Source organism: Drosophila miranda, assembly GCF_003369915.1.
Source record: "Drosophila miranda strain MSH22 chromosome Y unlocalized genomic scaffold, D.miranda_PacBio2.1 Contig_Y2_pilon, whole genome shotgun sequence".
Taxonomy (NCBI): Eukaryota; Metazoa; Arthropoda; class Insecta; order Diptera; family Drosophilidae; genus Drosophila; species Drosophila miranda.
This window is the reverse complement of record NW_022881614.1, coordinates 33,642,421-33,655,356: the sequence shown is the minus strand read 5'-3', so window position 1 is coordinate 33,655,356 and position 12,936 is coordinate 33,642,421. Positions and strand designations below refer to the sequence as shown.

The 12,936-nt window shown below is 45.6% G+C and overlaps 2 protein-coding genes, 1 long non-coding RNA gene and 1 pseudogene across 3 annotated transcripts in view; 3 read left to right on the top strand and 1 right to left on the bottom strand.

Annotated features, from left to right (window-relative positions):
- The window catches only part of LOC117194122, a 38,138-nt gene that overhangs the window by 15,319 nt on the left and 9,883 nt on the right, over positions 1-12,936 (bottom strand). The window contains exon 2 of the long non-coding RNA XR_004474747.1: positions 9,994-10,290. This is a non-coding gene — a long non-coding RNA (uncharacterized LOC117194122). The remainder of the gene's footprint in view (positions 1-9,993; positions 10,291-12,936) is intronic.
- On the top strand, positions 274-3,164 carry LOC117194115 (annotated as a pseudogene).
- Positions 5,382-6,764, top strand: LOC117194116 (lysosomal-associated transmembrane protein 4A-like). Its single transcript, XM_033398756.1, has 2 exons — positions 5,382-5,674; positions 5,735-6,764. Exons 1-2 carry the CDS (start codon positions 5,493-5,495, stop codon positions 6,210-6,212), a joined length of 660 nt encoding a protein of 219 aa, XP_033254647.1. The 5' UTR covers positions 5,382-5,492; the 3' UTR covers positions 6,213-6,764.
- Positions 10,265-12,486, top strand: LOC117194107 (kinesin-like protein subito). Its single transcript, XM_033398747.1, has 4 exons — positions 10,265-10,872; positions 10,937-11,948; positions 12,021-12,198; positions 12,265-12,486. Exons 1-4 carry the CDS (start codon positions 10,365-10,367, stop codon positions 12,412-12,414), a joined length of 1,848 nt encoding a protein of 615 aa, XP_033254638.1. The 5' UTR covers positions 10,265-10,364; the 3' UTR covers positions 12,415-12,486.

The following is a 12,936-nucleotide window of genomic DNA, read 5'->3' as shown; positions in this document are numbered from 1 at the left end:
AGTCTGGATCCAAAACATCGTTGCTCTAGCTCTTATAGTCTTTGAGCACTAGGCGCTGAAGGGGACGGACGGACGGACAGACGGACAGACAGACAGGGCTCAATCGACTCGGCTATTGATGCTGATCAAGAATATATATACTTTATGGGGTCGGAAACTATTCCTTCTGGACGTTACACACATCCACTTTTACCACAAATCTAATATACCCCAATACTCATTTTGAGTATCGGGTATAACAAATATCGTAGGTCTCAGAATAGAAAAATAAAAAGAACACCACCCTTTTGCCGACGAGACAGTAGCCGGAATGATAGCGTGCTGGTCGACCTCTGAGGAAAACATATGTCCTACTAACCGTTGTCCACTACAGGCCGTTGATTCCAGTGGTTACACTGCCCATACAGAAACACACTCTCATATTTGGGCAATGCTGATTGTCTCTATCAGAGGAATGTTGAAAATACGGTTCGAAGTGTGATTTGTTGACCCCTAAATGGAAGTAATCTTCTGCACAATCATGGGAAGAATACAGAGTTTAATCCTTTCAACACCTTTATTGTGTTGACAACACCGCGATTCGCATTGATATGGATGGCCAGACACGGTCGATGGTCGCCTTCAACCAACCGACTTATCCAGCCAGCCAGCTGCATCTTGAACTCACATTTGAATGATGTGATATGGAATGGTGTTAGGGTGGGAGCAGCAGCAGATGGAGGTTTGTTTTGGTGCGGCGCAGTTCCGAAAACAAAAGTTAACTATTGGGAACCGGTTTGCGCAGCCATACACATTTCTTATAAGACCAAAACAAGAAAGGCGATTGCAGCAGATTCAAATTACGTCACCAGTTAGAGGCGCAGATACACACACACACACACACACACACACACATAGAGAGAGCCAGAGAAACGGAGAGATAGAGAGAAACTAAACAATTGACGTTATATTTGAATGCGATGATATCACACTGCAAATATTATGATATGGGAAAACCCTAACTGGAAAAACCAACAAAATGGGAGAAAAAAAAAGAAAAAGTTAATGTAGCCCAAGGAGTAACGGCTAATTAACGTGAGTTTTCGTCGAAGAAGCCAACAAGCTCGGGCGGGATTCGAACACACGATCGAAGTGAGAGCGCGATCGTCGTCCCTACCTAAAACCGCATGAGAAATGTCCAAACGACTAGACCGCATAGCCACGCCAGCTAGAAGTTTTATCGCTTCCCAGAGCAAACATACATGCTCATGTATACATACATATGTATGTGTGGAATAGAATTACACCGAAGAACAGCTGTTGTTGCGGTTGATCCCAACCTGATTGGCACTCTCCAAATTCGCACTTATTTACGACGGGTTGTTGTTTGGCACTGATAACGCCATAGGCCCCACCTTGATATGGCGAGCACACACACCATCTATCTGATCACCCACCCGCGTGGACGCGTTCTGGCGGTCATCTGGCGCAACCCCGAGATGATGGACGAGTTGGAAAGCGGCAGCATTGACTACACTGTGGATCTCAATGCACCGGCCTTGCCGACGCCCCTGAGCAAAGTGGACCCGCCCTACGCCTACCGCGACCATTCCCCCAACTATCGTAAGCGTGAGCGTAAGCAGTGACACAGAGTGAATCCGTGGATGGATTACTAATTATCGTTTTCGGTTTCATTCTATGCTTGTAGAGAACTTTGACATGGGCGGACTGGTGTGCACCTGCATGATAGCCATAACACTGATGATGATCTATGGAACCATCAAGGGGAAACCGTCGCATCTGTCTGCAGCTGTTTGACTTCGCCATAACGACGTAAGATCATTTTAAATCGTTTTGTGGGCAACCTCCCCAGCTCTTTCTTTCCGGTTGCAGCCTCACCGCCGCTGGCTATCTGTGCTACCTACAGGCCATCCATCGAATCATTGCCGAGTCTCACCGCTTGCCCTGGCGCGAGAATCTGCTGGAGCTGCCGCCTGAGGAGCTCGTCGTGGTGGTTCTCGTCGTTTTCGTGTGCATTGTATTCCTGAAGGCCTACTGCATTGGCATCGTCTGGCGCTGTTACAAGTACCTGACTCTGCGTCAGCAACATATCCGCACATTGTTTCCCTTCCTCGAGACGGGATCCGGGATCAATGGTGTGGGCAGCACCTTTGGGGCTGAGGAGCGTGCCTACACCACTCTGTTGTCCAACTATGATGAGGCCATTGCCCAGTACTTGAAGCAGGCACCGCCGCCATCCTATCAGGTGGCCATGTCCAACTACCAAGAGGATCAGGCCGGAGAAGCTGGCGGTGCTGAAGCAAATCCTGGTGTGCCCCCCTGTTCGTGGCTCTCCTCCATTATGGATGATAATGATAACATGGATAACAACAACGAAATGCCGAACAACAACAACACGATGCACGTGAATGCCAACACGCCTCCAATGCGACGCAGTGATGTCGCCCTTGGCCCCATTTCCGATGACGATGATGATCTGGAGGTGATCGACGCAGGCCTAGATGCGATGGAGAGCATTCCACCGCCGCCGCCGTACAACGATGTGGCCGATGCCGAAGTGCAGGTGCCATCCCCGTCTGCGGTAGATCGTCAGGTCAACATAACACCTGGGCGCAATGAGAGCCAGGCCTAAGTTGTGATTTCTTTAAGTTTTTTTCTCACTATGTAACCGTGATGTGAGCGCGTGCTCGCATTACTACCATCCACATCCTCGTCTTGCCCAGCCGCACAACGTTTTTTTGGTTATAATTACTTGGCTCATTCCGTTTCCTCCATCAATCAGGTGCACTCTTGCGTTTATACATATATGCTCTCTCTATACATATATAGTATTTAGTATTTATGCACAAATGTGTTGAAAAGTGTTTTAGCAAATGAAAAATTTTAAGTAATTCCCATTTATAGCCGCCGCCCATATTGTTGTTTAAGGTAAAATGAAAACGCAAGCAGATTGTCTTTATGAATGCATATATGCTATATATATATATATGGTTGCTTGTCTTTAAATTTCCAAAACCAAAAAAAGGACCGTAGCAAGGATTTTGGTGTGGCCCAGAAAAGCTTCAATTCCTTTTCGGCCACGTCCGATATTCGAAAGTAGATGCAACAACAACCTGTTATAAACGTTTTCATTCGTTTAACCATGAGAATTTCAATTAGATTAAGCCCAAGTAGTTCGTTACCAGATAAATTCAATTGGCGCCCGCAGCCCACATCCCGAAAGCCCTATCTCTGGGTATGAATGTTGTGAACGTTGTGAGTTGCTGCGGACACCGCAACTCTACAGTTATACCCGATACTAAGTCAGTATGGCTCTCCTCCGGCAGACGCCGCTAATATTGAACGACAAGACAAAGAGTGCGTGCGAGAGAGACAGAAAATCAGTCTGAGCGTGACGTCGGGCGCTGCGTAGCCACTGCAAATTGATTTGTTCCTATTGGCTATAAAAATGATCTGATTCAGATTCAGCAATCTGATAGATATGATCATTATCTATGATTCTGCGTTTTTAGTTTTCTCGTATCCTCAATATTGTGGATGCAACAAATTTTCGTCCTTTGTGGGGGCGGAAGGGGGTGGGGCGAAATTTTGAGATATACGTTTTATAGTAAGATCTAACAGGAGTGCATACCAAATTTGATTACTCTAGCCTTAATAGTCTCTGAGATTTGTGGATCCCCCAGATTTTTGTCCTTTGCGGGGGCGGAAGGGGGTGGGGCGAAATTTGGCCACGAAACGGTCAAGGTCCGATATCACAGGAGTGTGGATACCAAATTTGGTTGCTCTGGCTCTTATAGGTTCTGAGATCCTTGAACTCATATTTTGCAATTGACAAAACCGACCATGAAACCTGGGTGTTAGAGAGAGACAGAGCGAGAAAGAATGAAATTGTTTTCTTGATTCTGGCTATAATCATTATTCGATCTGGTTCAGATTTTGCACTGTAGAAGATATGGTCATCCTCACCGATTCTGCGTTTTTGGTTTTATCGTATCTTTAAAAATGTGGATGCCACAGATTTTCGTCCTTTGTGGGGGCGGAAGTGGGCGGGGCGAAGTTTTGAAATATTTTTGTAGCAGTGACATATCACAGAAGTCTGGATCCAAAACATCGTTGCTCTAGCTCTTATAGTCTTTGAGCACTAGGCGCTGAAGGGGACGGACGGACGGACAGACGGACAGACAGACAGGGCTCAATCGACTCGGCTATTGATGCTGATCAAGAATATATATACTTTATGGGGTCGGAAACTATTCCTTCTGGACGTTACACACATCCACTTTTACCACAAATCTAATATACCCCAATACTCATTTTGAGTATCGGGTATAACAAATATCGTAGGTCTCAGAATAGAAAAATAAAAAGAACACCACCCTTTTGCCGACGAGACAGTAGCCGGAATGATAGCGTGCTGGTCGACCTCTGAGGAAAACATATGTCCTACTAACCGTTGTCCACTACAGGCCGTTGATTCCAGTGGTTACACTGCCCATACAGAAACACACTCTCATATTTGGGCAATGCTGATTGTCTCTATCAGAGGAATGTTGAAAATACGGTTCGAAGTGTGATTTGTTGACCCCTAAATGGAAGTAATCTTCTGCACAATCATGGGAAGAATACAGAGTTTAATCCTTTCAACACCTTTATTGTGTTGACAACACCGCGATTCGCATTGATATGGATGGCCAGACACGGTCGATGGTCGCCTTCAACCAACCGACTTATCCAGCCAGCCAGCTGCATCTTGAACTCACATTTGAATGATGTGATATGGAATGGTGTTAGGGTGGGAGCAGCAGCAGATGGAGGTTTGTTTTGGTGCGGCGCAGTTCCGAAAACAAAAGTAAACTATTGGGAACCGGTTTGCGCAGCCATACACATTTCTTATAAGACCAAAACAAGAAAGGCGATTGCAGCAGATTCAAATTACGTCACCAGTTAGAGGCGCAGATACACACACACACACACACACACACACACATAGAGAGAGCCAGAGAAACGGAGAGATAGAGAGAAACTAAACAATTGACGTTATATTTGAATGCGATGATATCACACTGCAAATATTATGATATGGGAAAACCCTAACTGGAAAAACCAACAAAATGGGAGAAAAAAAAGAAAAAGTTAATGTAGCCCAAGGAGTAACGGCTAATTAACGTGAGTTTTCGTCGAAGAAGCCAACAAGCTCGGGCGGGATTCGAACACACGATCGAAGTGAGAGCGCGATCGTCGTCCCTACCTAAAACCGCATGAGAAATGTCCAAACGACTAGACCGCATAGCCACGCCAGCTAGAAGTTTTATCGCTTCCCAGAGCAAACATACATGCTCATGTATACATACATATGTATGTGTGGAATAGAATTACACCGAAGAACAGCTGTTGTTGCGGTTGATCCCAACCTGATTGGCACTCTCCAAATTCGCACTTATTTACGACGGGTTGTTGTTTGGCACTGATAACGCCATAGGCCCCACCTTGATATGGCGAGCACACACACCATCTATCTGATCACCCACCCGCGTGGACGCGTTCTGGCGGTCATCTGGCGCAACCCCGAGATGATGGACGAGTTGGAAAGCGGCAGCATTGACTACACTGTGGATCTCAATGCACCGGCCTTGCCGACGCCCCTGAGCAAAGTGTTTGACTTCGCCATAACGACGTAAGATCATTTTAAATCGTTTTGTGGGCAACCTCCCCAGCTCTTTCTTTCCGGTTGCAGCCTCACCGCCGCTGGCTATCTGTGCTACCTACAGGCCATCCATCGAATCATTGCCGAGTCTCACCGCTTGCACTGGCGCGAGAAGCTGCTGGAGCTGCCGCCTGAGGAGCTCGTCGTGGTGGTTCTCGTCGTTTTCGTGTGCATTGTATTCCTGAAGGCCTACTGCATTGGCATCGTCTGGCGCTGTTACAAGTACCTGACTCTGCGTCAGCAACATATCCGCACATTGTTTCCCTTCCTCGAGACGGGATCCGGGATCAATGGTGTGGGCAGCACCTTTGGGGCTGAGGAGCGTGCCTACACCACTCTGTTGCCCAACTATGATGAGGCCATTGCCCAGTACTTGAAGCAGGCACCGCCGCCATCCTATCAGGTGGCCATGTCCAACTACCAAGAGGATCAGGCCGGAGAAGCTGGCGGTGCTGAAGCAAATCCTGGTGTGCCCCCCCTGTTCGTGGCTCTCCTCCATTATGGATGATAATGATAACATGGATAACAACAACGAAATGCCGAACAACAACAACACGATGCACGTGAATGCCAACACGCCTCCAATGCGACGCAGTGATGTCGCCCTTGGCCCCATTTCCGATGACGATGATGATCTGGAGGTGATCGACGCAGGCCTAGATGCGATGGAGAGCATTCCACCGCCGCCGCCGTACAACGATGTGGCCGATGCCGAAGTGCAGGTGCCATCCCCGTCTGCGGTAGATCGTCAGGTCAACATAACACCTGGGCGCAATGAGAGCCAGGCCTAAGTTGTGATTTCTTTAAGTTTTTTTCTCACTATGTAACCGTGATGTGAGCGCGTGCTCGCATTACTACCATCCACATCCTCGTCTTGCCCAGCCGCACAACGTTTTTTTGGTTATAATTACTTGGCTCATTCCGTTTCCTCCATCAATCAGGTGCACTCTTGCGTTTATACATATATGCTCTCTCTATACATATATAGTATTTAGTATTTATGCACAAATGTGTTGAAAAGTGTTTTAGCAAATGAAAAATTTTAAGTAATTCCCATTTATAGCCGCCGCCCATATTGTTGTTTAAGGTAAAATGAAAACGCAAGCAGATTGTCTTTATGAATGCATATATGCTATATATATATATATGGTTGCTTGTCTTTAAATTTCCAAAACCAAAAAAAGGACCGTAGCAAGGATTTTGGTGTGGCCCAGAAAAGCTTCAATTCCTTTTCGGCCACGTCCGATATTCGAAAGTAGATGCAACAACAACCTGTTATAAACGTTTTCATTCGTTTAACCATGAGAATTTCAATTAGATTAAGCCCAAGTAGTTCGTTACCAGATAAATTCAATTGGCGCCCGCAGCCCACAGCCCGAAAGCCCTATCTCTGGGTATGAATGTTGTGAACGTTGTGAGTTGCTGCGGACACCGCAACTCTACAGTTATACCCGATACTAAGTCAGTATGGCTCTCCTCCGCAGACGCCGCTAATATTGAACGACAAGACAAAGAGTGCGTGCGAGAGAGACAGAAAATCAGTCTGAGCGTGACGTCGGGGGCTGCGTAGCCAGTGCAAATTGATTTGTTCCTTTTGGCTATAAAAATGATCTGATCTGATCCAGATTCAGCAATCTGATAGATATGGTCATTATCTATGATTCTGCGTTTTTAGTTTTCTCGTATCCTCAATATTGTGGATGCAACAGATTTTCGTCCTTTGTGGGGGCGGATGGGGGTGGGGCGAAATTTTGAGATATACGTTTTATAGTAAGATCTAACAGGAGTGCATACCAAATTTGGTTACTCTAGCCTTAATAGTCTCTGAGATTTGTGGATGCCCCAGATTTTCGTCCTTTGCGGGGGCGGAAGGGGGGGTGGCGAAATTTGGACACGAAACGGTCAAGGTCCGATATCACAGGAGTGTGGATACCAAATTTGGTTGCTCTGGCTCTTATAGGTTCTGAGATCCTTGAACTCATATTTTGCAATTGACAAAACCGACCATGAAACCTGGGTGTTAGAGAGAGACAGAGCGAGAAAGAATGAAATTGTTTTCTTGATTCTGGCTATAATCATTATTCGATCTGGTTCAGATTTTGCCCTGTAGAAGATATGGTCATCCTCACCGATTCTGCGTTTTTGGTTTTATCGTATCTTTAAAAATGTGGATGCCACAGATTTTCGTCCTTTGTGGGGGGCGGAAGTGGGCGGGGCGAAGTTTTGAAATATTTTTGTAGCAGTGACATATCACAGACGTCTGGATCCAAAACATCGTTGCTCTAGCTCTTATAGTCTTTGAGCACTAGGCGCTGAAGGGGACGGACGGACGGACGGACGGACGGATAGACGGACAGACAGACAGGGCTAAATCGACTCGGCTATTGATGCTGATCAAGAATATATATACTTTATGGGGTCGGAAACGATTCCTTCTGGACGTTACACACATCCACTTTTACCACAAATCTAATATACCCCAATACTCATTTCGAGTATCGGGTATAACAAATATCGTAGGTCTCAGAATAGACAAATAAAAAGAACACCACCCTTTTGCCGACGAGACAGTAGCCGGAATGATAGCGTGCTGGTCGACCTCTGAGGAAAACATATGTCCTACTAACCGTTGTCCACTACAGGCCGTTGATTCCAGTGGTTACACTGCCCATACAGAAACACACTCTCATATTTGGGCAATGCTGATTGTCTCTATCAGAGGAATGTTGAAAATACGGTTCGAAGTGTGATTTGTTGACCCCTAAATGGAAGTAATCTTCTCCACAATCATGGGAAGAATACAGAGTTTAATCCTTTCAACACCTTTATTGTGTTGACAACACCGCGATTCGCATTGATATGGATGGCCAGACACGGTCGATGGTCGCCTTCAACCAACCGACTTATCCAGCCAGCCAGCTGCATCTTGAACTCACATTTCAATGATGTGATATGGAATGGTGTTAGGGTGGGAGCAGCAGCAGATGGAGGTTTGTTATGGTGCGGCGCAGTTCCGAAAACAAAAGTAAACTATTGGGAACCGGTTTGCGCAGCCATACACATTTCTTATAAGACCAAAACAAGAAAGGCGATTGCAGCAGATTCAAATTACGTCACCAGTTAGAGGCGCAGATACACACACACACACACACACACACACACAGAGAGAGCCAGAGAAACGGAGAGATAGAGAGAAACTAAACAATTGACGTTATATTTGAATGCGATGATATCACACTGCAAATATTATGATATGGGAAAACCTTAACTGGAAAAACCAACAAAATGGGAGAAAAAAAAAGAAAAAGTTAATGTAGCCCAAGGAGTAACGGCTAATTAACGTGAGTTTTCGTCGAAGAAGCCAACAAGCTCGGACGGGATTCGAACACACGATCGAAGTGAGAGCGCGATCGTCGTCCCTACCTAAAACCGCATGAGAAATGTCCAAACGACTAGACCGCATAGCCACGCCAGCTGAAGTTTGGTCGCTTCCCAGAGCAAACATACATGCTCATGTATACATACATATGTATGTGTGGAATAGAATTACACCGAAGAACAGCTGTTGTTGCGGTTGATCCCAACCTGATTGGCACTCTCCAAATTCGCACTTATTTACGACGGGTTGTTGTTTGGCACTGATAACGCCATAGGCCCCACCTTGATATGGCGAGCACACACACCATCTATCTGATCACCCACCCGCGTGGACGCTTTTGTTCTCTCCTTCTCTCTGATTCCATGGCGTTTCGTAGAGTGCAGTTTATCTCTGCCTCTATAAATAATATCTCATATTGAATTCGGAGTATGACGTAGTGCAGAAGTGTGGGACAGGGGAGGAAAGGCAACTAGTGCGTTTGCTGAGAAACAGCAACAGCGCGCAGCCAGCCAACGCGCAGGAACGCGGAGAAACAACAATCGAACGACGCAAAATTATAGGAACTAGGATTCGCGGGGCGAGGGAGGCATAGGCAATGGCGGTGGTGGGCACTGAGATAAAAGGAAACTTACTGTAAAAGTGCAGTTACAGTAACGCGATTTTATATAACTGCAGTTGCACTCCACGTTCACTTTTGCTTATTTGCTAAAAACACCAATTAAAAACAGGTTTCTCTGCGTCTTATAGTAGGACCTATATCACTTCATATTTAAAAGCAAATGTTTCTATTTGTATTTTGTACGCAAGTTCCTCTTTTCCACAGAGCGATGCACCAACCCCACAACCTCTCAGAGCGAAAAAAAAACAAAACGTGGCGCACACAATACAGTGGGATACAGTCACACTGAACGCAGCAACCGAAGACCTGGGAGCGTACGCTGTAAATTCGTTTGGTACATATTCGATGTATGAACTGACACATCTATATTTTGTATGGGAAATGCTTCTAGTCTTGTGTGCCTTGAACTTGCAGTCTTTATGGAATTATATTTGATAGAAAATATCAATAAATTTTGGCAAAAACTATCACGATATAAATATTACGAACTGTCAACGTTCGATACCGTATCACTGGTCGTAGCTGTCATCTACACAAATTTGAAAAAAGCGGCAACCCTACCAGAGGCGTCTGAAAAAAAGCGCGAATCTACAATTGAAGAAAATAAAATCTGCAAATCAGCAATAAACTTTTGGAATATTCGGCAACCGTCACACCTTAACATGAGCGATTCGTATGAAGCACCAGTGCGCGAAAAGCGCTCATTTCTCATGGCTCGAGATCCCAGCGATGACCGGCGCTGTCGACCAAGACCGGAGAAAAAGTTGCGTCTGTTCGATGATATACATGAAGCCAGGGAGAGCACAGACGGCTCAGAGTGCGCATCCAATGGTGGAGACTATGCAACTAGTGTCCCGAGTGCTGAAGATAGCAGTGTCGGGGATACTGGGCCACAGGTCTTTTTGCGTCTGCGTCCCGTTGGTGCCGCCTCCAAAGCATACTCGGTATCAGACGATGGAAAAGTGCTGGTTACCAGCGCGATGAGTGAAAACACCAGCACCAATGTCAACAAAATGGAAAAGCACTTTGGATTCACATCTATATTCGATGGCTCCGTTGGGCAGCGGGATGTCTACGGCATCTGTGTTGGTCCCAGGATTCTGGATGAAAAATGCGTTACCATAATGACGTATGGCACTTCAGGCTCGGGAAAAACGTACACAATGCTTGGTATGTTCGATATTTTACTGTCTGCACCAAAGGGCAACTGCTCATAATGTTTTTTCCAACAAAGGCGATGATGTGCTTGCTGGTGTTATACCCCGCGGCCTAGAGCACATATTCACCATCTACATGGAAAACTTATACCACTCACCCAAACTAAAACTGGTCAACGGCTGCATTGAGTTCCTTCAGGACGAGACCACGTTGCGGGAAATGCAAATAAGCAAGAAACTGCTTAGCTTGTGCCAGGATATTGGCGGGCATCACGAGCGACTGAAGGAGGCGATTCAGGGGGATCACACCTTCGAGACAAAGGCCGACCCGAACGTCTCGGTAATGATTTGGGTATCATTTGTGGAGATCTACAATGAACTGGTATACGACCTATTGAGCATACCGCCGCGTCAAGAAAATCTTGGTGCTGTTCCGCGAAAGCCCATGAAGATCTCCTGCAATAAAGGTCAAGTATATATCAAGGGCCTGACGACTGTGTTCGTAAGAAGCAGCGAGGAAGCCTTGCGGCTGCTGCGGCTGGGACAGCAGCGTTCCACCTACGCTTCGACCTCGGTGAACGCGAACTCTAGCAGATCCCACTGTGTCTTCATCGTGGATGTGTTGAAGTACAACAGCTCGGGAATGACCACTCAATGTTCGTACAAGTTTTGCGACCTTGCGGGCTCGGAGCGTGTAAACAACACGGGCACCATCGGGTTATGCCTCAAGGAGGCGAAAAACATCAACACCTCCCTAATGACTTTGGGGCGGTGTCTGGACGCGGCCAGTACTTCACGGAAGAAGCCAAACAATGACGTCATACCATTTCGCGATTCAAAGCTTACCATGCTGTTGCAAGCAGCCCTGCTCGGAAAGGAACGCTTGGCCATGATAGTGACTGTCACACCGCTGGAGAAGTTCTATGAGGAAAACCTGAACGTGCTCAACTTCGCCTCCATAGCGAAGAATATCATTTTTAAAGAGCCTTTGATAAAGCAGCATAGTACACGATATTCCGGTTTCTTTGACAACTCTAAAAGGAATACCCAGTACGAATACGTCAAAGAGATTGAGGAGGGTAATATCAGGTATAGAAATCTAATGAGCTCATCGCTTTTCGGCATAATAACACATCGTATAATACACTTTTTACCGTACAGCCTGCGGGAAGAGATCGATCGATTGAAGTTCGACCATGTACTGAAGATGCAGATGCTGGAGGAGAAGCTGCGAAAGGAACTTTCGGAGACCTACCAAGAATTGATGCGGGCAAACAAGCAGTGGGAGGAGCAGACCGTGAAGCAACGTCTGATGGCAGAGCGGGAGTTCGAGTTTAAGGTTTGTACGCCTTACATAAGATGGTTTGCCTTTCCATTGCCACTAAACAATCGCGTATCATTGCAGCTGGCATCACAAAAGCGGCGGTACGAAGAGCAAATCGAGGATCTCAAGGATGAAATCGAGGAACTCAAAACTTCCTCAAGCAAATCCGACAGTATGGACGAAAAGGAGGATGAGCCCAATGCGTCCATAGAAATACTCGATGATGAATAGTACATGTTATATTTGCCATCTTGTATTTTTAAGGGTTTGTAATAGTCTAAATAAAATCACTTATGAATTCAAGTAGTGTGTATTCTGAGAACTTTTCTATTTGTGAAAAACATGAATATCATCCTTGGGCTTGGGTCATCCTTGGGCTGTTGTCAATCTCTGTTTGAAAGGTATTTCAACGATATTTTGCAGGTAGTGGTCTCCTTACAAAGACCATTTTCAGAAATGGTCTTTCTAAATTACGCTTTAAAGCAGCTTGGAAAACAGTATCTTTATATAAAATAAACCAAATAGTGTATACAAATGGCCATAGGCTGACAAGCAACACGACTTTAAATACCAGCAACATTGACGTTACAACATTGTGACTGTTTTTTTTGTTTAAACCTTGTTTTAGTCAAAATACAATAAATGGGAGTACTTAAAATTCGTTAATCTTGTAGAAAATGTATTTATCAATGGGATAAAACTATGAGCAATAGGAACAATTACGCCCTAACTTTTTTTTGTTTGACCTTTTTC

Excerpts from the sequence above, each read along its gene's own strand:
- LOC117194116 (XM_033398756.1), top strand. The coding sequence starts at position 5,493 with ATGGCGAGCACACACACCATCTATCTGATCACCCACCCGCGTGGACGC. Across the intron at positions 5,675-5,734 it reads TTTGACTTCGCCATAACGAC|CCTCACCGCCGCTGGCTATC; the intron begins GTAAGATCATTT and ends TTCCGGTTGCAG.
- LOC117194107 (XM_033398747.1), top strand. The coding sequence starts at position 10,365 with ATGAGCGATTCGTATGAAGCACCAGTGCGCGAAAAGCGCTCATTTCTC. Across the intron at positions 10,873-10,936 it reads AAAAACGTACACAATGCTTG|GCGATGATGTGCTTGCTGGT; the intron begins GTATGTTCGATA and ends TTTCCAACAAAG. Across the intron at positions 11,949-12,020 it reads ATTGAGGAGGGTAATATCAG|CCTGCGGGAAGAGATCGATC; the intron begins GTATAGAAATCT and ends TTTACCGTACAG.